This window comes from Pongo abelii, chromosome 1 (assembly GCF_028885655.2).
Source record: "Pongo abelii isolate AG06213 chromosome 1, NHGRI_mPonAbe1-v2.0_pri, whole genome shotgun sequence".
NCBI classification, from domain to species: domain Eukaryota; kingdom Metazoa; phylum Chordata; class Mammalia; order Primates; family Hominidae; genus Pongo; species Pongo abelii.
The window spans coordinates 42,348,591-42,372,745 of NC_071985.2; the positions used below are offsets into that span (position 1 = coordinate 42,348,591).

General features: G+C 38.7%; 1 protein-coding gene and 1 long non-coding RNA gene across 5 annotated transcripts in view; one reads left to right on the forward strand and one right to left on the reverse strand.

Annotated features, from left to right (window-relative positions):
* Nucleotides 1–12,692, reverse strand: part of LOC100443687 (zona pellucida sperm-binding protein 3 receptor-like) — a 38,574-nt gene extending 25,882 nt beyond the window's left edge. The window contains exon 1 of the mRNA XM_054521592.2: nucleotides 12,548–12,692. Within this exon, the coding sequence (XP_054377567.1) occupies nucleotides 12,548–12,606 (59 nt within the window). The 5' untranslated portion in view covers nucleotides 12,607–12,692. The remainder of the gene's footprint in view (nucleotides 1–12,547) is intronic.
* The window catches only part of LOC129048123 (uncharacterized), a 58,734-nt gene that overhangs the window by 20,968 nt on the left and 13,611 nt on the right, over nucleotides 1–24,155 (forward strand). For all 4 annotated transcript variants that reach the window (XR_008510206.1, XR_008510208.1, XR_008510205.1 and 1 more), the window contains one exon: nucleotides 10,933–11,033. This is a non-coding gene — a long non-coding RNA (uncharacterized LOC129048123). The remainder of the gene's footprint in view (nucleotides 1–10,932; nucleotides 11,034–24,155) is intronic.

The following is a 24,155-nucleotide window of genomic DNA, read 5'->3' on the forward strand; positions in this document are numbered from 1 at the left end:
ACGCCACCACGCCCAGCTACTTTTTGTATTTTAGTAGAGACAGGATTTCTCTGTGTTGCCCGGGATAGTCTTGAACTCCTGAGCTCAGGCAATCCACCCACTTCAGCCTCCCAATAGGCATAATGTTTTTAAGCATTAGAGTGAGGGTGGAAATAATTAAATGGAAAAATATTTAATTTGAATACAATTTTTTAAATCTCCAATATATCAAACACTATTAAGTAAATGAAATAATAATAAAATTTTAAGGCCAGGTACAGTGGCTCATGGCTGTAATCTCAACACTTTGGGAAACCCAAGAGGGTGAATCCTGTAAGCCCAGGAGTTCGAGACCAGTCTGGGCAACATAGGGAGATCCTGACCCTGTCTCTACAAAAGTAAAAATAAAAAATATCAGCTGGGCATGTTTGTGCATGCCTGTGGTCTCAGCTACTCAGAAGGCTGAGATAGGAAGATCATTTGGGCCCAGGAGGTCGTGGCTGCAGTGAGCCATGATAACACCACCACACTCCAGCCTGGATGGCAGAGCGAGACCCTGTCTCAAAAAAAAAAAAATTAAATTAAATAATTAAAGCAGATATAACGATTAAAATTTCATGTTTTAAATATAAAAGCCTTCTTTACAAATCACTCAAAAATAAAATTGTCAAACACATGAGGAAAGAACACAAACAAGCAAATCAAAACAGAAGAAATACAAATGTGCATGCAGAGTGGTTTATTGAGGCATTCTTACAGGAACATTGTCTGTAAAGGAAGAATGAGAAAGAAGAGAGAAAAGCAAAACTTTGAAGCAGTTGCATCAGAGACTTCAGAGCATCCTCTAAAGTTGGACTGGCCCTTCAAAGGTGTCCAGGATTAAGTAAAGCTGGGCTTTTGTACCACTGCATCGACCAATCAATAAATGTGGGTGTCCCAGAGAAAGACTGCCACCTTGAGTGAGGCAGCTGCCCCAAAATATCTGTGTTTGCTAAAATGCAGATTCCCAATCCCCTAATCAAATAGATCTAATGAGGCTTCAATGCCTGAATTATTTTTAAAATGCCTCAAGTTATTCTCACGTTCAGCAAATGCAGGAATCACTAGTCTAACAGAGACGAAATCCATTCATTTTTCTATGTATTCCAGGGTCTATCTTTGATTCAAAACAAAGCTTTAGTAGCTGTACCTGGATATCAGTAGCTTGCTTAACTTCTTGTAAAAGCATCAGTCTTAATTTATGTTTTAATAGATCAACTCAGTTCTTATTAAAGGCTGGTATATTTGGCTATTTGAAAAACAACTTTGCTATTGTCCATGTTACTGGCATTGTCCTAATTATGTTATTCACTGTTTCTTATTAAATGGCCCATGGGATAAATTTTAATTTTCTATTTTAAGTTTTTCTATTTTAATTAGTGAAAATAAGTTCCTCTTTCAGAACTGTTTCTTTTTATCAACTAGTAGGAAATATATAATCATTTTTCCTTGACTGAAAATAAACTCAACAAAATTGCTTATAAGTCTAAATTTTGGTGAATTTGCTGCTACTCTTCCTGTACTTCCTCTTCCATAAGTCTCGCTCTAAGCAATCCTTGAGTAGTTTGACTTTGCATTTTTATTTTAGCATCTTTAAGTTATCCGTGCCGTGCCAGTTATCAGTATATTTCCTCTCAGATCCAAACTAACCATTTATTACAGCTCTGTGATAATGAATGAAATTCCCTTAAGTATTAATCCTTTACAATGAGAATGATGTTTAATATTCTCATTAGAGGATGCTTGAGGGACATTGCAGGAAGCAAAGATTCTCAATCTCCAATTGAGAGCAGCTGTTTCCTGCTGCTACATGATGGGTTAGTAAGATACACGGGGGTGGTCTGCCCCAGGCCCTCTTCCCAGAATGCACTATCCCCTGGCAATCTTGCAGTCGTGGACCAGGCTGGCTATCACCTCCCCGTGGTTCTTCTGACGGATACTTCTCCAAGACTCTTGCCACAACAGCACCCCTACTCCCTCTTCATGCCCTCACACCTGGCCACCTACTTGCCTGTGTGCTTTCTCTGCCTTGAAGGCTTGCTACTGGGGTCACTTTTCTGCACACCTGCCCATCTGGCCACTATCTGTGGTTCCCCTCACAGATAGCTCATGTTCCAGTGACCCCCAACCCTATCTGCAGGCCTATGCATGTAGCCACCAGCTGGAGCTCACCTATATTCTGCCTCTATTCTGGATATTTGGTTTCTACTAGCCCAATGACCACAGACCAGCTCTTCTCCAGGCAACTAGTGAACTTCTCTGGCATCCAGTGGATAGCTACTATACCTTTTTTAATGAAGTCTAAACCCCAGCCTTGGGAAGGGGCACCTCATTGCAGTTTGTCTCCCTTGAGTACCCTGTCTCAGCCCTAGAATACCATACAGAGTTTTCTTAAATTTTATACTTACTTTTTTATCAGAGTTTAGTAATTCTGTATATTAAATTTCCTCTATTTAAATCATTCTATGGTTTCTATCTCCTGATTGGACCCAGGCTGACACGTAGACATTTTGGGATAATCTAAAACTTGTAATAAGCTTCTATTTGGTATTGAGATAGATGGCATATAAAGTTTCTGAGGGAAAATAATTTTATGAAAATAATTTTTAATTACATAATCTATTCAGTGTATTTACATTTTGAATAAAGAGTATTATTTTTTAAATAAAGGAGAATTCACTACATCCCTAAATATGCAAACAGACTCAGTATCAAAAGGTCACTTATTGGTTAAAATTGGCAGAAACAGGGGAGGAGCCAAGGTGGCCAAATAGGAACACCTCCGGTCTACAGCTCCCAGCGTGAGTGACGCAGAAGACGGGTGATTTCTGCATTTCCATCTGAGCTTTGAGGAGAGCAGTGGTTCTCCCAGCACGCAGCTGGAGATCTGAGAACGGGCAGACTGCCTCCTCAAGTGGGTCCCTGACCCCTGACCCCCGAGCAGCGTAACCGGGAGGCACCCCCCAGCAGGGGCAGACTGACACCTCACACGGCCGGCCGGGTACTCCAACAGACCTGCAGCTGAGGGTCCTGTCTGTTAGAAGGAAAACTAACAGAAAGGACATCCACTCCAAAAACCCATCTGTACATCACCATCATCAAAGACCAAAAGTAGATAAAACCACAAAGATGGGGAAAAAACAGAGCAGAAAAACTGGAAACTCTAAAAAGCAGAGTGCCTCTCCTCCTCCAAAGGAATGCAGTTCCTCACCAGCAATGGAACAAAGCTGGATGGAGAATGACTTTCACGAGCTGAGAGAAGAAGGCTTCAGACGATCAAATTACTCCGAGCTACAGGAGGATATTCAAACCAAAGGCAAAGAAGTTGAAAACTTTGAAAAAAATTTAGAAGAATGTATAACTAGAATAACCAATACAGAGAAGTGCTTAAAGGAGCTGATGGAGCTGAAAACCAAGGCTCGAGAACTATGTGAAGAATGCAGAACCCTCAGGAGCCGATGCGATCAAACGGAAGAAAGGGTATCAGCCATGGAAGATGAAATGAATGAAATGAAGCGAGAAGGGAAGTTTAGAGAAAAAAGAATAAAAAGAAACGAGCAAAGCCTCCAAGAAATGTGAGACTATGTGAAAAGACCAAATCTACGTCTGATTGGTGTACCTGAAAGTGACGGGGAGAATGGAACCAAGTTGGAAAACACTCTGCAGGATATTATCCAGGAGAACTTCCCCAATCTAGCAAGGCAGGCCAACATTCATATTCAGGAAATACAGAGAATGCCACAAAGATACTCCTCGAGAAGAGCAACTCCAAGACACATAATTGTAGGATTTACCAAAGTTGAAATGAAGGAAAAAATGTTAAGTGCAGCCAGAGAGAAAGGTCGGGTTACCCTCAAAGGGAAGCCCATCAGACTAACAGCAGATCTCTCGGCAGAAACCCTACAAGCCAGAAGAGAGTGGGGGCCAATATTCAACATTCTTAAAGAAAAGAATTTTCAATCCAGAATTTCATATCCAGCCAAACTAAGCTTCATAAGTGAAGGAGAAATAAAATCCTTTATAGACAAGCAAATGCTGAGAGATTTTGTCACCACCAGGCCTGCCCTAAAAGAGCTCCTGAAGGAAGCCCTAAACATGGAAAGGCACAACCGGTACCAGCCACTGCAAAATCATGCCAAAATGTAAAGACCATCGAGACTAGGAAGAGACTGCATCAACTAACGAGCAAAATAACCAGCTAACATCATAATGACAGGATCAAATTCACACATAACAATATTAACTTTAAATGTAAATGGACTAAATGCTCCAATTAAAAGACACAGACTGGCAAATTGCATAAAGACTCAAGACCCATCAGTGTGCTGTATTCAGGAAACCCATCTCACATGCAGAGACACACATAGGCTCAAAATAAAAGGATGGAGGAAGATCTACCAAGCAAATGGAAAACAAAAAAAGGCAGGGGTTGCAATCCTAGTCTCTGATAAAACAGACTTTAAACCAACAAAGATCAAAAGAGACAAAGAAGGCCATTACATAATGGTAAAGGGATCAATTCAACAAGAAGAGCTAACTATCCTAAATATATATGCACCCAATACAGGAGCACCCAGATTCATAAAGCAAGTCCTGAGTGACCTACAAAGAGACTTAGACTCCCACACATTAATAATGGGAGACTTTAACACCCCACTGTCAACATTAGACAGATCAACGAGACAGAAAGTCAACAAGGATACCCAGGAATTGAACTCAGCTCTGCACCAAGCGGACCTAATAGACATCTACAGAACTCTCCACCCCAAATCAACAGAATATACATTTCTTTCAGCACCACACCACACCTATTCCAAAATTGACCACATACTTGGAAGTAAAGCTCTCCTCAGTAAATGCAAAAGAACAGAAATTATAACAAACTATCTCTCAGATCACAGTGCAATCAAGCTAGAACTCAGGATTAAGAATCTCACTCAAAACCGCTCAACTACATGGAAACTGAACAACCTGCTCCTGAATGACTACTGGGTACATAACGAAATGAAGGCAGAAATAAAGATGTTCTTTGAAACCAACGAGAACCAAGACACAACATACCAGGATCTCTGGGATGCATTCAAAGCAGTGTGTAGAGGGAAATTTATAGCACTAAATGCCCATAAGAGAAAGCAGGAAAGATCCAGAATTGACACCCTAACATCACAATTAAAAGAACTAGAAAAGCAAGAGCAAACACATTCAAAAGCTAGCAGAAGGCAAGAAATAACTAAAATCAGAGCAGAACTGAAGGAAATAGAGACACAAAAAACCCTTCAAAAAATTAATGAATCCAGGATCTGGTTTTTTGAAAGGATCAACAAAATTGATAGACTGCTAGCAAGATTAATAAAGAAAAAAAGAGAGAAGAATCAAATAGATGCAATAAAAAATGATAAAGGGGATATCACCACCGATCCCACAGAAATACAAACTACCATCAGAGAATACTACAAACACCTCTACGCAAATAAACTAGAAAATCTAGAAGAAATGGATAAATTCCTCAACACATACACCCTCCCAAGACTAAACCAGGAAGAAGTTGAATCTCTGAATAGACCAATAACAGGAGCTGAAATTGTGGCAATAATCAATAGCTTACCAACCAAAAAAAGTCCAGGACCAGATGGGTTCACAGCCGAATTCTACCAGAGGTACAAGGAGGAACTGGTACCATTCCTTCTGAAACTATTCCAATCAATAGAAAAAGAGGGAATCCTCCCTAACTCATTTTATGAGGCCAGCATCATCCTGATACCAAAGCCGGGCAGAGACACAACCAAAAAAGAGAATTTTAGACCAATATCCTTGATAAACATTGATGCAAACATCCTCAATAAAATACTGGCAAACCGAATCCAGCAGCACATCAAAAAGCTTATCCACCATGATCAAGTGGGCTTCATCCCTGGGATGCAAGGCTGGTTCAATATACGCAAATCAATAAATGTAATCCAGCATATAAACAGAACCAAAGACAAAAACCACATGATTATCTCAATAGATGCAGAAAAGGCCTTTGACACAATTCGACAACCCTTCATGCTAAAAACTCTCAATAAATTAGGTATTGATGGGACGTATCTCAAAATAATAAGAGCTATCTATGACAAACCCACAGCCAATATCATACTGAGTGGGCAAAAACTGGAAGCATTCCCTTCGAAAACTGGCACAAGACAGGGATGCCCTCTCTCACCACTCCTATTCAACATAGTGTTGGAAGTTCTGGCCAGGGCAATTAGGCAGGAGAAGGAAATAAAGGGTATTCAATTAGGAAAAGAGGAAGTCAAATTGTCCCTGTTTGCAGACGACATGATTGTATATCTAGAAAACCCCATTGTCTCAGCCCAAAATCTCCTTAAGCTGATAAGCAACTTCAGCAAAGTCTCAGGATGCAAAATCAATGTACAAAAATCACAAGCATTCTTATACACCAATAACAGACAAACAGAGAGCCAAATCATGAGTGAACTCCCATTCACGATTGCTTCAAAGAGAATAAAATACCTAGGAATCCAACTTACAAGGGATGTGAAGGACCTCTTCAAGGAGAACTACAAACCACTGCTCCATGAAATAAAAGAGGATACAAACAAATGAAGAACTTTCCATGCTCATGGGTAGGAAGAATCAATATCATGAAAATGGCCATACTGCCCAAGGTAATTTACAGATTCAATGCCATCCCCATCAAGCTACCAATGACTTTCTTCACAGAATTGGAAAAAACTACTTTAAAGTTCATATGGAACCAAAAAAGAGCCCGCATCGCCAAGTCAATCCTAAGCCAAAAGAACAAAGCTGGAGGCATCACGCTACCTGACTTCAAACAATACTACAAGGCTACAGTAACCAAAACAGCATGGTACTGCTACCAAAACAGAGATATAGATCAATGGAACAGAACAGAGCCCTCAGAAATAATGCCGCATATCTACAACTATCTGATCTTTGACAAACCTGAGAAAAACAAGAAATGGGGAAAGGATTCCCTATTTAATAAATGGTGCTGGGAAAACTGGCTAGCCATATGTAGAAAGCTGAAACTGGATCCTTTCCTTACACCTTATACAAAAATCAATTCAAGATGGATTAAAGACTTAAACGTTAGACCTAAAACCATAAAAACCCTAGAAGAAAACCTAGGCATTACCATTCAGGACATAGGCATGGGCAAGGACTTCATGTCTAAAACACCAAAAGCAATGGCAACAAAAGCCAAAATTGACAAATGGGATCTAATTAAACTAAAGAGCTTCTGCACAGCAAAGGAAACTACCATCAGAGTGAACAGGCAACCTACAAAATGGGAGAAAATTTTCGCAACCTACTCATCTGACAAAGGGCTAATATCCAGAATCTACAATGAACTCCAACAAATTTACAAGAAAAAAACAAACAACCCCATCAAAAATTGGGCGAAGGACATGAACAGACACTTCTCAAAAGAAGACATTTATGCAGCCAAAAGACACATGAAAAAATGGTCGTCATCACTGGCCATCAGAGAAATGCAAATCAAAACTACAATGAGATACCATCTCACACCAGTTAGAATGGCAATCATTAAAAAGTCAGGGAACAACAGTTGCTGGAGAGGATGTGGAGAAACAGGAACACTTTTACACTGTTGGTGGGACTGTAAACTAGTTCAACCCTTGTGGAAGTCAGTGTGGTGATTCCTCAGGGATCTAGAACTAGAAATTCCATTTGACCCAGCCATCCCATTACTGGGTATATACCCAAAGGACTATAAATCATGCTGCTATAAAGACACATGCACACGTATGTTTATTGCGGCATTATTCACAATAGCAAAGACTTGGAACCAAACCAAATGTCCAATAATGATAGACTGGATTAAGAAAATGTGGCACATATACACCATGGAATACTATGCAGCCATAAAAAATGATGAGTTCATGTCCTTCGTAGGGACATGGATGAAACTGGAAGTCATCATTCTCAGTAAACTATCGTAAGAACAAAAAACGAAACACCACATATTCTCACTCATAGGTGGGAATTGAACAATGAGAACACATGGACACAGGAAGGGGAACATCACACTTCGGGGACTGTTGTGGGGTGGGGGGAGAGGGGAGGGATAGCATTGGGAGATATACCTAATGCTAGATGACGAGTTAGTGGGTGCAGCACACCAGCATGGCACATGTATACATATGTAACTAACCTGCACATTGCGCACATGTTCCATAAAACCTAAAGTATAATAATAATAAAAAAAAAGAAAAAAAAAAAAACAGCAACTATATGCACGAGACTAAACAGATCTCATTCACACTGCCAGCCCAGAGAGGGGACTCTCTGTACCCTTTCAGGAGGATTTTGGGCAATAAAGCCAAAATCTGTACTTAAAATAGGTGTGTCTCATAAGACAAATTTTTAACTCATTTATTAAAGGTCCTAGTGGACATTCCAAACTAGTAACTTATACCTAGAGAGAGAAAATACAAATGCTTACTGTATAGTTATATAAAAATAGAAATCCATCAAGAGTCCAATCCTCAAGAAATCACACAATTTGTACCCAAAGGCTGTATATATATCAAGGAAGGATGACTTCCTTCCTTGATCTCAAATAAAAAAAAAAAAAAATTGGCAGAAACAGCACTAGGAAGGGTAATTCCTAAATTCAGAGAAATATTAGAAAATAGCATCCCCCTTTTTTAGTGCCCATAAATATAAAATGGTAATGGAATCAAAATAGTCTCTCTTTAGTTATAACTTTTTTAGGGCAGAGCCTCTAGCTTACCAATTGCTTTCTCCCCACAGTTATTAAACCTGGAATAGAAAGAATTCACTTCGTTTTAATTTATTTTCTTGTGAGCAAAGAAGGATATTTGGCAGCAGGGATTTCATAGTTGACTTTTCTCAGGCTCAACTAAACTTTAGCACCAGATTCACATTCCAAATAACCTATACATTTTTTACTCCTGGTGTAATTATTCAGCACCACTGTGGGTGAACTTCTGAAGGAAATATATGAACTAGTTAGTCACAGTGTAAAGAAAAACATTTAACTTAAAGCAAGCAGACAAATGCAACTGCTGTCTTTTAGGGATAGGAGCAATCATTTCAGGAAAGAAAGTTCTCTCGATGTTGATAGTGCAAAAGTAATGTGGTGATGGAAATAGCCTGAGGAATAGAGGGAGAAACAGAATTTTAAAAAGTACAGAAGCATAATTGCCTCATCTTGCACAGGAGAAATTTAAGTTGTAAACTCAAGTTGTACACAGGCAAAAAAAAAAAAACAAAACAAAAAAAGCAGAAGTTCCTTCTCTGGAGCAACTGGACAGCAACAAAGAAGACACCTATAAACATTAGTATTTGGATATTCATTGTCCTATACTTGTCATGAGATAGGACCACCAAAAACTCAATGGCTCAGAGCAGGTAGAACTTTATTTTTCTTTCAAATACAGTTTGGAGGCAAAAACCCATTCAGGATGGAAGGCAGTACTGCTCAACATGGTCAACTAGGGACTAGGGCCTTTTCTCCTTGTTGCTTTAATATCCCCTAGGATGCTGTCCTTCTCAAAAAGGCAGAAGCTGGCTCTCAGGCACCCTATCAGCATTTCATCCCTCAAGAGTATGGAAGAGGAAGAGGAGAGCAAGAAGCTTCCTTTTTAAGAAGGTGACAAGCGTGTTGCATTTATTGGGAGGTTGCTCCAAGGGAGGGACAAGTTGAGCAACACTGTGCCCTGCTGAAATGGTAGAAGTGGTTCTATTACTTAAAGTGAAAATAGAGGTTAATACAGGGAAACAATTAACACTCTCTGTTATAGCCACAAGTTAATTTAAAATGCCTCACTGTCCCATCATGCTGCAAGTAAGCCTGCTGCCAGCAAAATTTATTCACATACACAGAACTTTAAATGAGATTATTTAGGCCTTACTCTTAAAGAACAACTGCTGACCAATGATCATTAGCAGAGGTTTGTAGGGAGCAAAATCATACTTCTCTATTGCAAAATAGCTCCATAGAGACAATAATGAATCTAGGTGGAAAGAACAGGATTACTATTTTTTAAAAAACAGAAAACAATTTTTAAAAATTCTTTGGAAAATGTTAGAAAATGTTCTTAAAAGAAATTGAAAAATTCAGAAAAAAAAATGAAGTCAAGGAAATCTCCAAAAAAGTGTTTGGAGAATTGAAGGTAAGAATGAAGGCAGAAAACATAACTAAATCCAATAATTAACAAGGAGGTCCAATATCAAATGATTTTGGTTCCCATGAAAAAAGAAAACTGTGAAGAAATGTTACTGAAAACATTTTCTAAGAAAATTTCTCAGAATAAAAGAACATGAGTTTATAGAGTGAAAGAGCCCATCAAGAATTAGCATAATAAATAAAAATAAATCATACAGTAAAGTATACCAATGTGATATTTTAGAACACCATGAGTAAAGATTGTATCCTAAAAGCTTCCAGCGTTGAGGAAAAATCAGATCAGAAATCAGGATGTCTTCTGACTTCTCAATAGCTGTATGGAATATATTAAAGCAGTAGATAAATTCCTTTAAAATGAGAGGAAAAATTACACTTTACCCACCCTACTACACCCCGCCAAACTATCAATCAAGTGTGAAAATAATGACAGTTTCAAGAATATAGGAGTTCACTCAATAGCTTACTTCGTATACATCATTTCTTAGGCAGTTCCTGGAGGATGTGCTCCAATAAAATGAGGAAATAAGAAAGAGAACATGAGTCAACAAAGTAAAGACAGGGCAGGAAGGCGAGTCTACAGATTTGAGAACATCCATTGCTTGTTGTAGTGTGTAGCAGGCCCTGTCAATGTCCTGTCAGTATCACCAGCGCCCTGCCACTTTAGCACACTCTAAACAACTTCCAACTGCCTATATCTGTTTCCTTTTACCCAGGCTTTTTCCACAACCATCGAAGCCTACTCTGATTTGCAATTAGCAGGATAAACTGAAGATAACACCTTGCAGAAGCAGACCTCAATTAACAACTGATGGAAGTATGTATAAATATCCCAGCTCCCTACCCTTAGCTATGATTGCTCTGAGGCGCGAGTTCACCATCTTTACCAGTTTCCCTTGCAATGAGGCTGTGGTCATCCTAACCAGCTTGCTAACATATCCTTTTTGGTTGACTTTCCTTCCATATCTCACTGCCTTTCTCTCCTGGTGTTTCCTGCACCTCCTAAACAAATTACCTACAGTTTAATTCTTGTTTCAAGGTCTGCTTCTAGGACTTTGGGAGAAAGACGCACAAGAATAAGAAAGGAATTGATAAAGCATATGATATCTCAACATTTGGAATAGATTTGGTAGACTGAAAAATCTCTTGGTGCATTTAGGAGGAAATGTAAGTAGAAATACAGAAAACAAAACAAGCAAGCAAACATTACTGGAAAAGGACATTATAGACAACATATTAAAACAAAAGCAATGAAACATACTCACAAAACACTATTTGGTATACTGCATAGTCATAACATGTAAAAGTTATTATTGATGTAACCAAAATTATGCAATAATTATATTGAAACAAAAAGGAAAAGCAAGTGGTATATTAGAAGATGATTAAATATATGTCTGTAATCAATAGATAACAGCTAAAATGAATAATTTAAGAAAAATAGAAAAAACATTGCCTTAAAATATGAACACAAATATCAGGAAAAAAATGTTGCAAGATATGACAGTGGTTCTCTGGGAGTAGGGAAAGGGAACTGTGTGCACCAGATAATATGCTAATTTGTTAAACGTGAATGTATCTTAATTTTAAAGATAAATAAAGTTGATAGGTCAAGAAATAGATGCGTTTCTAACATGGTTTATAATTTATAGAATTATATACAGAGTTAAAATCTTAAATGAGAAATTTAAATTTAAAATGGAAAGAGAAAAATGGATAATATAATGGAGGTAAGCTCTCTATACCTACCTTTATTGTTTTAATATTTGTTAGAATATATATATATTTATTTTAAATAACTTTTAAAAGGGATTTAAATAAAAGGATAAATTAAAGAATGGAAGGATAATTTAAATCTATGTGAAAATAAGTCAACACTGCTCCTTTATATTAGTAAAGAATGGTGAGAAAGGAAAAATAAAGGGCTAATATTTAAAAACCTCAACTATTTCTTCTGTACTCTTAAAGACTGAGACTTGGGGTGGATCTTTGTTTAAGCATGTTAATAACATGAAAATATAAGCATACATAATTACCCATTCTTATCCGCTCATAAAATGGTGTGGAAAGTGACTTTCTGGATAGTGGAAATTTTAATTTTATTTATGAAATTAGTTCATTTATGGTTGGTGGAATAGAAGATCCTCAGCACCACTCCTCCCCAGAAAAGTACAGCTAGTAACTATTCAAAGACAAGAACACCACCTTGAATTCACCAGAACCTGAGAGAGAAGAGGAGAAAGCCCCTACAACAAAACCACAACTGGTAACAGAAATGGCCATTTTAGACTGTGCCACTGTCTCCCCTAAGCTGACATAACTGCCACTCACAGAGAACTTCCCTGGACCCACAGTTTCCAAGGTGGAAGGAGGGAACTGGAAGTGGACATTCTATCTCCCCACTGGTCTGGGAATTTTCATGGGAAGCCCACGGCAGTCCTGTCCCACAGGAAGCACTGGGAATGCCAGGAGGACTGAACCACCTGGGGTGAATTGAAGACAAGTGGGGGGAAAAGGTGCTTATCACGGGAACTGGCATATGGATCTTGGTGGCTACTCCGCATTTAAATCAGCTGGGCATCACACAGAGGAGACTGGATAGTGCCATAGTGCTTCATGGGACACAATCCATGGGAAGGCCTGAGTCCCTGGTCAGATTTCCCACACGGCCCAGATGCTTACATGGAACTTTCCCCTGACCTGGAAGCAACTGAAAGGTCAGTGATGAAGTTCTGGTGCTCTCTTAAGTCTTCCCCAGACCTGGAAACCACTGCAGGTCTGTGTTTAAGTTCCTGTGCAAGCTATAAGTTCTGGTACTCACAATAAGTCTTCCCCAGATTGGGAAACAATGAAAGGGTGGTGATTTAGTTCCAGGGAAGTGTTTAAGTTCTGGTGCTCAATATAAATCCTTCCCAGAATGGGAAGCAACTACAGGCCAGCAAATAAAGTTCTAATGTTAAATAATAAAAGTCTAACATCACCAAAGAACATCTGCAAAAGTTGGAAGAGGTGGTCATCTCTTCAAATGCACAGGCATCAATGTAAAGACACAAGACTGAAAAAAAATCAGGGAAAAAAACCAACAAAGCTCTGGTAATAGACCCTGAAGAATTAAAGATCTGTGAACTGCCTGAGAAATAATTAATAATAACCCGCTTTTAAAAATCCAGGAAATCACAAAAAGTATCAATAGAAAATTAAATAAAATTTATAAAACAATCCAGAAACAAAATAAGAAATTTGACAAAGAAATAAGAACAATTTTTATTTGATGTTTGTTTTTTAGAGATGGAGTGCTCACTTTTTCACCCAGCTTGGAGTGCAGTGGTATGATCATAGCTCAATGCCATCTTGAATTTCTGGTCTCAAGTGATCCTTCAGCCTCAGCCTCCCAAGTGACTGCTACAGGCACACGCCAGAATGCCTGGCTAATTTTTAATTTTTTTGTGGAGACAGGGTCTCCCTATATTGCTCAGGCTGGTCTCAAACTCCTGGGCTCAAGCCATCCTCTCCCTCTGGCCTCTCAAAGCACTGGGATTACAGGCATAAGCCACCATGCCCAGCCTAGGAACAACTTTTAAAAACCAAATCAAAATTCTAGAAATAAAGAATGCAATAACTGAACTGAAAAACCCAACAGAAAACTTCAGCAGCAGACCTGATCAAACAAAGGAAAGAATCAGAAAGGCTGGGCCCTAACACAGTGCCTTATGCCTATAATCCCAGCACTTTGGGAGGTCAAGGTAAGAGGATTGCTTGAGACCAGGAGTTTGAGACTGGCCTGGGCAATATAATAAGACTCCTTGTCTCTTAAAAAAGCCAGGCATGGTAGTGCATGCCTGTAGTCCTAGCTCCTCAGGAGGCTGAGATGGGAAAGTGGTTTAAGCTCCAGGGTTCAAGGTTACAGTGACCTATGGTTGCACCACTGCACTCTAGCCTGAGTGACAGGGAAAAAAAAAAAAGATTCAGCAAGCTCAAAGACAAAACATGAAATTAACCAATCAGAGGGCAAAAAGGAAAAAGAATAAAATGCAGTGAAAAAGGCCTATGAGAATTATGGGACTCTATCAAACAAACTTCTGCATAATAGGAGATTGCAAGGAGACAAGAGACAAAAAGGCCTAGAAAGAATATTTAAGAAAATAATGGTTGAAAATCCCCATATCTGGAGAAAGATTGTAGAATTCAGGTACATGGAGCTCAGAGCTCATCTATGAATGGAGCTCAGAGGTCACCAATCCACTTCAACCCAAAGAGGAATTCTTCCCCAAGGTACAGCATAATGAAATTATCAAATGTCAGACCTAGAAAGAATACTGAAAACAGCAAGAGAAAAGAAATATGTCACATTAAACAGAGCCCCAATACAACTTTCAGATTTCTCAGCAGAAACTCTGCAGGCCAAGAGAGAGTGGAAGGATATATTCAAAGTACTAAAGAAAAAAGTCCAACACAAATATTAGTACCCAGCAAAGCTAACTTCAAATATGAATGAGAGATAAAGACTTACCTGGACAAACAAAATTTGAGGGAATTCATCAAGACCAGATTTATTTTAAGAGAAATGTTAAAGAGAGCTCTTCAGTCTGAAAGAAAAGAACACTAACGTATTAGAAGAAAACATCTGGAGGTATAAAACATATTGGTAAAAGTAAGTTTACAGACAAATTTAGAATAATGTAACTGTAGAAACTCAACCACTTATATCTTTAGCATGAAGACTATAAAACAAACTATTACAGATAATAACTGCAACAATAGAGACAGGCAATATAAAAAGATGCAAATAGAGACATCAAAATGTGGGGAGGAGTGATATTAAAGAAGAGTTTGTTTTTGCTATCATTCTTTTCTTTGTGATCGAAGTTAAATTGTCAGTTTAAAATAACCTGTTATGACTATAAAATATTTATAAACCTTAGGGAAACCACAACACAAAAACTTATAGTAGATACATTAAAAAATAAATGTCAACCACTGTGGAAGATAGTGTGGTGATTCCTCAAAGACCTAGAACCAGAAATACCATTTGACACAACCATCTCACTACTGAGTATATACCCAAAGGAACATAAATCATTCTGTTATAAAAACACATGCATGTGTATGTTCATTGCAGCACTATTTACAATAGCAAAGACATGGAATCAACCCAAATGCCCATCGATGATAGACTGGATAAAGAAAATGTGGTACATATACACCATGGAATACTATGCAACCATAATAAGGAATGAGATCATGTCCTTTGCAGGGACATGGATGGAGCTGGAAGCCATTATCCTCAGCAAACTAACACAGGAACAGAAAACCAAACACCACATGTTCTCACTTATAAGTGGGAGCTACACAATGAGAACACATACACATGGACACAGGGAGGGGAACAACACACACTGGGGCCTGTTAGGGGGCAGGGGAGAGCACCAGGATAAATAGCTAATGCATACAGGGCTTAATACCTAGGTGATGGGTCAGAAACCTGCAGGGGCTCCAGCAACAAAGAAGAAACAGCAACAGAAAAAGAAGAAAGGTGGAAAAGGTGGCTGGTGATGAGAATATTCTTGTTGCAGACTGTTTTTAAACTAGTCTCAGTGACACTAGGAATATAATAAAGGTAACACAGCAAGAAGCACAGAACTGCTCCCTCTTCATCTCCATATTTTCATAATTTCTTGTGTTTCAAATAGGGAAACATCTTCCTCAAAGGCTGCATAGTGAGATATGACCTACTGGTTGCCTCATGGCTTTGTACGGATTATGAGGACTGAAAATAATTGGGCATTTACCCATCTTGGTATCTGTTGTATCTTTTATCTGTGTGTGCTGATTCGATCTTTTTTCAGTTTCACATACCTTATCTAAGGTTTCCCAGGATTTAAACAGAAACTATTTCTACGATTTCTGCTAGAGTCTGAAGATACTTGTTTCTGTTCAAGTCCCACTTTAAATTATGTCTTAGGAGGCCTTAGGAAACTGAAAGTGGAATCTTCTGAGCATTCCTAAATATCTGCTTAGAAATATCATGTGATAAAGAGGGACCTTCTTAATACACTGATGTTCTTCACTTAATTAAATGGATGGCCACAAGAAAAATAAAGTAAATGTCTTAAATAATTTAACCATAAATTTGTTGTCACGTGATACTGGAATATGGGATACTTTTCATATATATATATGAAAATATATATAAATTTCATATATATTTATATATGAAAAATATATAAATTTCATATATATTTATATATGAAAATATATATAAATTTCATATATATTTATATATGAAATTCATATATATATAAAATTCACAGCTGTTCAATGTGAAAGTAATTTGTAAGTGAGGAAAGACAAGAGCAACATTTACATCACAGATTGACTGTAAAATACTTCATTACATTGAGAAAGGTAATCAATGGTCAAAATCCATAACCAGAAGGAGATACCATTTGAGTATCTATCAATGGGCCAAACAGACCTGTTAGATTTTAATACTGCCTGTTATGGAACTCAGATACTGATTTCCTCTCTATGTAGGAAGCCAATGTTCATATTCTTGATAATAGTCCTTAATCTTTCTGATTGAGGCAGTCCAAACCCATCTGACCTCAGAACACTAGGTCTAAGAGTCAACTTCTTACATTGATATATTTTCCTTGAGTTCTTTCATGGTGCTGTATCAGCATGTTACCATAATCTGAAAATGACATGGGGCACAAAGGAGCTATATATATTTCCTTCTGAATATATACCCCATTATAGGAATAACTGTTAGTTAGTTAGGATTCTATCATTGAAAATTTTGACCCAAGGCACAGCAGTGAAATTTACAGTTCTCAATTTAGTTGTCATTATTGACAGGCATTGGTATTATTAGTCATTGCTAAGCTACTGAAACTTCAGTTCAAATAAGTAAGTTTTAATTGTCAAATGAAGTATAAACACATGAACTTTCTAGAAATATTTTCTCTTTTGGATAGGTCTTTAGCCAGTACATATATATACTTTGTCAAATATATGGATGTGCATATGTACATTTATAAAAACCAGTATGGATACATCCATTCACTGTGGTACATTTTAAAATAAAATATTTTAGCAGTGAAAAAAAATACCTAGGTGATGGGTTGATAGGTGCAGCAAACCACCATGGCACACATTTACATGTGTAACAAACTTGCATGTCCTGCACATGTAACCCAGAACTTAAAATAAAATAAAATTTAAAAATAAATTAAAAATAAATAAATAGCATGAAATCAAAAGATACTACTAGAGACAAAGACTTAACTATGAAAGAAAAGAGTAAGAGAGGAACAAAGAAAGACTCAAAAAAAAAACAGAAAATAAGCAACAAAATGGTAATAGTACATCTTTAGCTATCAGTTATAATCTTGAGTGTAAATGGGTAAATTATCCTATTAAAAGACATAGAGTGGCAGAATGGATTTTAAAAAACAAGACTCAGCTATATGCTGTTCTCAAGAAGCTCATTTCACCTATAAAGACATGCATATGCTAAAAGTGAAAGGATGAAGAAAGTAACCAATGCGAAACAACCCAAAAAAAGCAGGAGTACGTATGCTTAGATAAAATAGACTTCAAATCAAAAACGATTTTTTAAAAGAAGATTATTTTGTAATAAATGTAATGATAAAGAAGTCAATATGGCAAGAGGATATAACAATTGTGTTTGTGTATGTATGTATGTATGTATGTATATACCCTCCACACCAGAGCACCTAAATATATAAAGCAAATATCAATAGACTTAAAGAGAGAGATTGACTGCAATAAAATAACACTAGAAGATTTCAACACCGCACTTTCAGCAATTAACAGATAATCCAGACAGTAAATTGACAAACAAACTTAGGAGTTAAACTACACACTATACCAAATGGAACATTTCATCTAACAGCTGCAGAAACATTTTCTCATTACCACATGAAATATTCTCCAGGATTATGTTAGGCCATAAAACAAGTCACAGCAAATTTTTAGAAATCAAAATTATACCAAGTACCTAAAAACAAAAAAGGCCATTAAGTCACAAACCCATAGCTAATACCATACTAAATGGGGAAAAGTTGAAAGCCTTTCTTCTAAGATCTAGAACAAAACAAAGATGCCGAGGGGAGGAGCCAAGATGGCCGAATAGGAACAGCTCTGGTCTACAGCTCCCAGCCTGAGCGGCGCAGAAGAGGGGGTGATTTCTGCATTTCCATCTGAGGTACCGGGTTCATCTCACTAGGGAGTGCCAGACAGTGGGCGCAGGAGAGAGGGTGCAGTGCACCATGTGCCAGCCAAAGCAGGGCGAGGCATTGCCTCACTTGGGAAGTGCAAGGGGTCAGGGAGTTCCCTTTCCTGGTCAAGGAAAGGGGTGACAGATGGCACTTGGAAAATAGGGCCACTCCCACCCGAATACTGCACTTTTCCGATGGGCTTAGGAAACGGCACACCAGGAGATTATATCCCGCACCTGGCTCGGAGGGTCCTACGCCCACGGAGTCTCGCTGATTGCTAGTACAGCAGTCTGAGATCAAACTGCAAGGCAGCAGCGAGGCTGGGGGAGGGGCGCCCGCCATTGCCCAGGCTTGCTTAGGTAAACAAAGCAGCCAGGAAGCTCGAACTGGGTGGAGCCCACCACAGCTCAAGGAGGCCTGCCTGCCTCTATAGACTCCACCTCTGGGGGCAGGGCACAGACAAGAAAAAAGACAGCAGTAACCTCTGCAGACTTAAATGTCCCTGTCTGACAGCTTTGAGGAGAGCAGTGGTTCTCCCAGCATGCAGCTGGAGATCTGAGAACAGGCAGACTGCCTCATCAAGTGGGTCCCTGACCCCTGACCCCCAAGCAGCCTAACTGGGAGGCACCCCCCAGTAGGGGTAGTCTGACATCTCACACGGCCAGGTACTCCGCTGAGACAAAACTTCCAGAGGAACGATCAGACAGCAGCATTCACAGATCATGAAAATCCGTGGTTCTGCAGACACCACTGCTGATACCCAGGCAAACAGGGTCTGGAGTGGACCTCTAGCAAACTCCAACAGACCTGCAGCTGAGGGTCCTGTCTGTTAGAAGGAAAACTAACAAACAGAAAAGACATCCACACCAAAAACCCATCTGTACAACACCATCGTCAAAGACCAAAAGTAGATAAAACCACAAAGATGGGGAAAAAACAGAGCAGAAAAACTGGAAACTCTAAAAAGCAGAGTGCCTCTCCTCCTCCAAAGGAACACAGTTTCTCACCAGCAACGGAACAAAGCTGGACAGAGGATGACTTTGATGAGTTGAGAGAAGAAGGCTTCAGATGTTCAAACTACTCCGAGCTACAGGAGGAAATTCAAACCAAAGGCAAACAAGTTGAAAACTTTGAAAAAACTTTAGACGAATGTATAACTAGAATAACCAATACAGGGAAGTGCTTAAAGGAGCTGATGGAGCTGAAAGCCAAGGCTTGAGAACTACGTGAAGAATGCAGAAGCCTCAGGAGCCAATGCGACCAGCTGGAAGAAAGGGTATCACTGATGGAAGATGAAATGAATGAAATGAAGCGTGAAGGGAAGTTTAGAGAAAAAAGAACAAAAAGAAATGAACAAAGCCTCCAAGAAATGTGGGACTATGTGAAAAGACCAAATCTACGTCTGATTGGTGTACCTGAAAGTGACGGGGAGAATGGAACCAAGTTGGAAAACACTCTGCAGGATATTATCCAGGAGAACTTCGCCCAATCTACCAAGACAGGCCAACATTCATATTCAGGAAATACAGAGAACACCACAAAGATACTCCTCGAGAAGAGCAACTCCAAGACACATAATTGTCAGATTCACCAAAGTTGAAATGAAGGAAAAAATGTTAAGGGCAGCCAGAGAGAAAGGTCGGGTTACCCACAAAGGGAAACCCATCAGACTAACAGCGGATCTCTCGGCAGAAACTCTACAAGCCAGAAGAGAGTGAGGGCCAATATTCAACATTCTTAAAGAAAAGAATTTTCAACCCAGAATTTCATATCCAGCCAAACTAAGCTTCATAAGTGAAGGAGAAATAAAATCCTTTATAGACAAGCAAATGCTGAGAGATTTTGTCACCACCAGGCCTGCCCTAAAAGAGCTCCTGAAGGAAGCCCTAAGCATGGAAAGGCACAACCGGTACCAGTCGCTGCAAAATCATGCCAAAATGTAAAGACCATCGAGACTAGGAAGAGACTGCATCAACTAACGAGCAAAATAACCAGCTAACATCATAATGACAGGATCAAATTCACATATAACAATATTAACTTTAAATGTAAATGGACTAAATGCTCCAATTAAAAGACACAGACTGGCAAATTGGATAAAGACTCAAGACCCATCAGTGTGCTATATTCAGGAAACCCATCTCACGTGCAGAGACACACATAGGCTCAAAATAAAAGGATGGAGGAAGATCTACCAAGCAAACAGAAAACAAAAAAAGGCAGGGGTTGCAATCCTAGTCTCTGATAAAACAGACTTTAGACCAACAAAGATCAAAAGAGACAAAGAAGGCCATTACATAATGGTAAAGGGATCAATTCAACAAGAAGAGCTAACTATCCTAAATATATATGCACCCAATACAGGAGCACCCAGATTCATAAAGCAAGTCCTGAGTGACCTACAAAGAGACTTAGACTCCCACACAATAATAATGGGAGACTTTAACACCCCACTGTCAACATTAGACAGATCAACGAGACAGAAAGTTAACAAGGATACCCAGGAATTGAACTCAGCTCTGCACCAAGCAGACCTAATAGACAGCTACAGAACTCTCCACCCCAAATCAACAGAATATACATTCTTTTCAGCACCACACCACTCCTATTCCAAAATTGACCACATAGTTGGAAGTAAAGCTCTCCTCAGCAAATGTAAAAGAACAGAAATTATAACAAACTATCTCTCAGATCACAGTGCAATCAAGCTAGAACTCAGGATTAAGAAACTCACTCAAAACCGCTCAACTACATGGAAACTGAACAACCTGCTCCTGAATGACTACTGGGTACATAACGAAATGAAGGCAGAAATAAAGATGTTCTTTGAAACCAACGAGAACCAAGACACAACATACCAGGATCTCTGGGATGCATTCAAAGCAGTGTGTAGAGGGAAATTTATAGCACTAAATGCCCATAAGAGAAAGCAGGAAAGATCCAGAATTGACACCCTAACATCACAATTAAAAGAACTAGAAAAGCAAGAGCAAACACATTCAAAAGCTAGCAGAAGGCAAGAAATAACTAAAATCAGAGCAGAACTGAAGGAAATAGAGACACAAAAAACCCTTCAAAAAATTAATGAATCCAGGATCTGGTTTTTTGAAAGGATCAACAAAATTGATAGACTGACTAATAAAGAAAAAAAGAGAGAAGAATCAAATAGACGCAATAAAAAATGATAAAGAGGATATCACCACTGCTCCCACAGAAATACAAACTACCATCAGAGAATACTACAAACACCTCTATGCAAATAAAGTAGAAAATCTAGAAGAAATGGATAAATTCCTCGACACATACTCTCCCAAGACTAAACCAGGAAGAAGTTGAATCTCTGAATAGACCAATAACAGGATCTGAAATTGTGGCAATAATCAATAGCTTACCAACCAAAAAGAGTCCAGGACCAGATGGATTCGCAGCCGAATTCTACCAGAGGTACAAGGAGGAACTGGTACCATTCCTTCTGAAACTATTCCAATCAATAGAAAAAGAGGGAATCCTCCCTAACTCATTTTATGAGGCCAGCATCATCCTGATACCAAAGCCGGGCAGAGACACAACCAAAAAAAAGAATTTTAGACCAATATCCTTGATGAACATTGATGCAAAAATCCTCAATAAAATACTGGCAAACCGAATCCAGCAGCACATCAAAAAGCTTATCCACCATGATCAAGTGGGCTTCATCCCTGGGATGCAAGGCTGGTTCAATATACGCAAATCAATAAATGTAATCCAGCATATAAACAGAACCAAAGACAAAAACCACATGATTATCTCAATAGATGCAGAAAAGGCCTTTGACAAAATTCAACAACCCTTCATGCTAAAAACTCTCAATAAATTAGGTATTGATGGGACGTATCTCAAAATAATAAGAGCTATCTATGACAAACCCACAGCCAATATCATACTGAATGGGCAAAAACTGGAAGCATTCCCTTTGAAAACTGGCACAAGACAGAAATGCCCTCTCTCACCACTCCTATTCAACATAGTGTTGGAAGTTCTGGCTAGGGCAATCAGGCAGAAGAAGGAAATAAAGGGTATTCAATTAGGAAAAGAGGAAGTCAAATTGTCCCTGTTTGCAGATGACATGATTGTATATCTAGAAAACCCCATTGTCTCAGCCCGAAATCTCCTTAAGCTGATAAGCAACTTCAGCAAAGTCTCAGGATGCAAAATCAATGTACAAAAATCACAAGCATTCTTATACACCAATAACAGACAAACAGAGAGCCAAATCATGAGTGAACTCCCATTCACAATTGCTTCAAAGAGAATAAAGTACTTAGGAATCCAACTTACAAGGGATGGGAAGGACCTCTTCAAGGAGAACTACAAACCACTGCTCAAGGAAATAAAAGAGGATACAAACAAATGAAGAACTTTCCATGCTCATGGGTAGGAAGAATCAATATCATGAAAATGGCCATACTGCCCAAGGTAATTTACAGATTCAATGCCATCCCCATCAAGCTACCAATGACTTTCTTCACAGAATTGGAAAAAACTACTTTAAAGTTCATATGGAACCAAAAAAGAGCCCGCATCGCCAAGTCAATCCTAAGCCAAAAGAACAAAGCTGGAGGCATCACGCTACCTGACTTCAAACTATACTACAAGGCTACAGTAACCAAAACAGCATGGTACTGCTACCAAAACAGAGATATAGATCAATGGAACAGAACAGAGCCCTCAGAAATAATGCCGCATATCTACAACTATCTGATCTTTGACAAACCTGAGAAAAACAAGCAATGGGGAAAGGATTCCCTATTTAATAAATGGTGCTGGGAAAACTGGCTAGCCATATGTAGAAAGCTGAAACTGGGTCCCTTCCTTACACCTTATACAGAAATTAATTCAAGATGGATTAAAGACTTAAACGTTAGACCTAAAACCATAAAAACCCTAGAAGAAAACCTAGGCATTACCATTCAGGACATAGGCATGGGCAAGGACTTCATGTCTAAAACACCAAAAACAATGGCAACAAAAGCCAAAATTGACAAATGGGATCTAATTAAACTAAAGAGCTTCTGCACAGCAAAAGAAACTACCATCAGAATGAACAGGCAACCTACAAAATGGGAGAAAATTTTCACAACCTACTCATCCTGACAAAGGGCTAATATCCACAATCTACAATGAACTCCAACAAATTTACAAGAAAAAAAACAAACAACCCCATCAAAAAGTGGGTGAAGGATATGAACAGACACTTCTCAAAAGAAGACATTTATGCAGCCAAAAGACACATGAAAAAATGCTCATCATCAGTGGCCATCAGAGAAATGCAAATGAAAACCACAATGAGATACCATCTCACACCAGTTAGAATGGCAATCATTAAAAAGTCAGGAAACAACAGGTGCTGGAGAGGATGTGGAGAAATAGGAACACTTTTACACTGTTGATGGGACTGTAAACTAGTTCAACCATTGTGGAAGTCAGTGTGGCGATTCCTCAGGGATCTAGAACTAGAAATACCATTTGACCCAGCCATCCCATTACTGGGTATATACCCAAAGGACTGTAAATCATGCTGCTATAAAGACACATGCACACGTATGTTTATTGCGGCACCATTCACAATAGCAAAGACTTGGAACCAACCCAAATGTCCAACAATGATAGACTGGATTAAGAAAATGTGGCACATATACACCATGGAATACTATGCA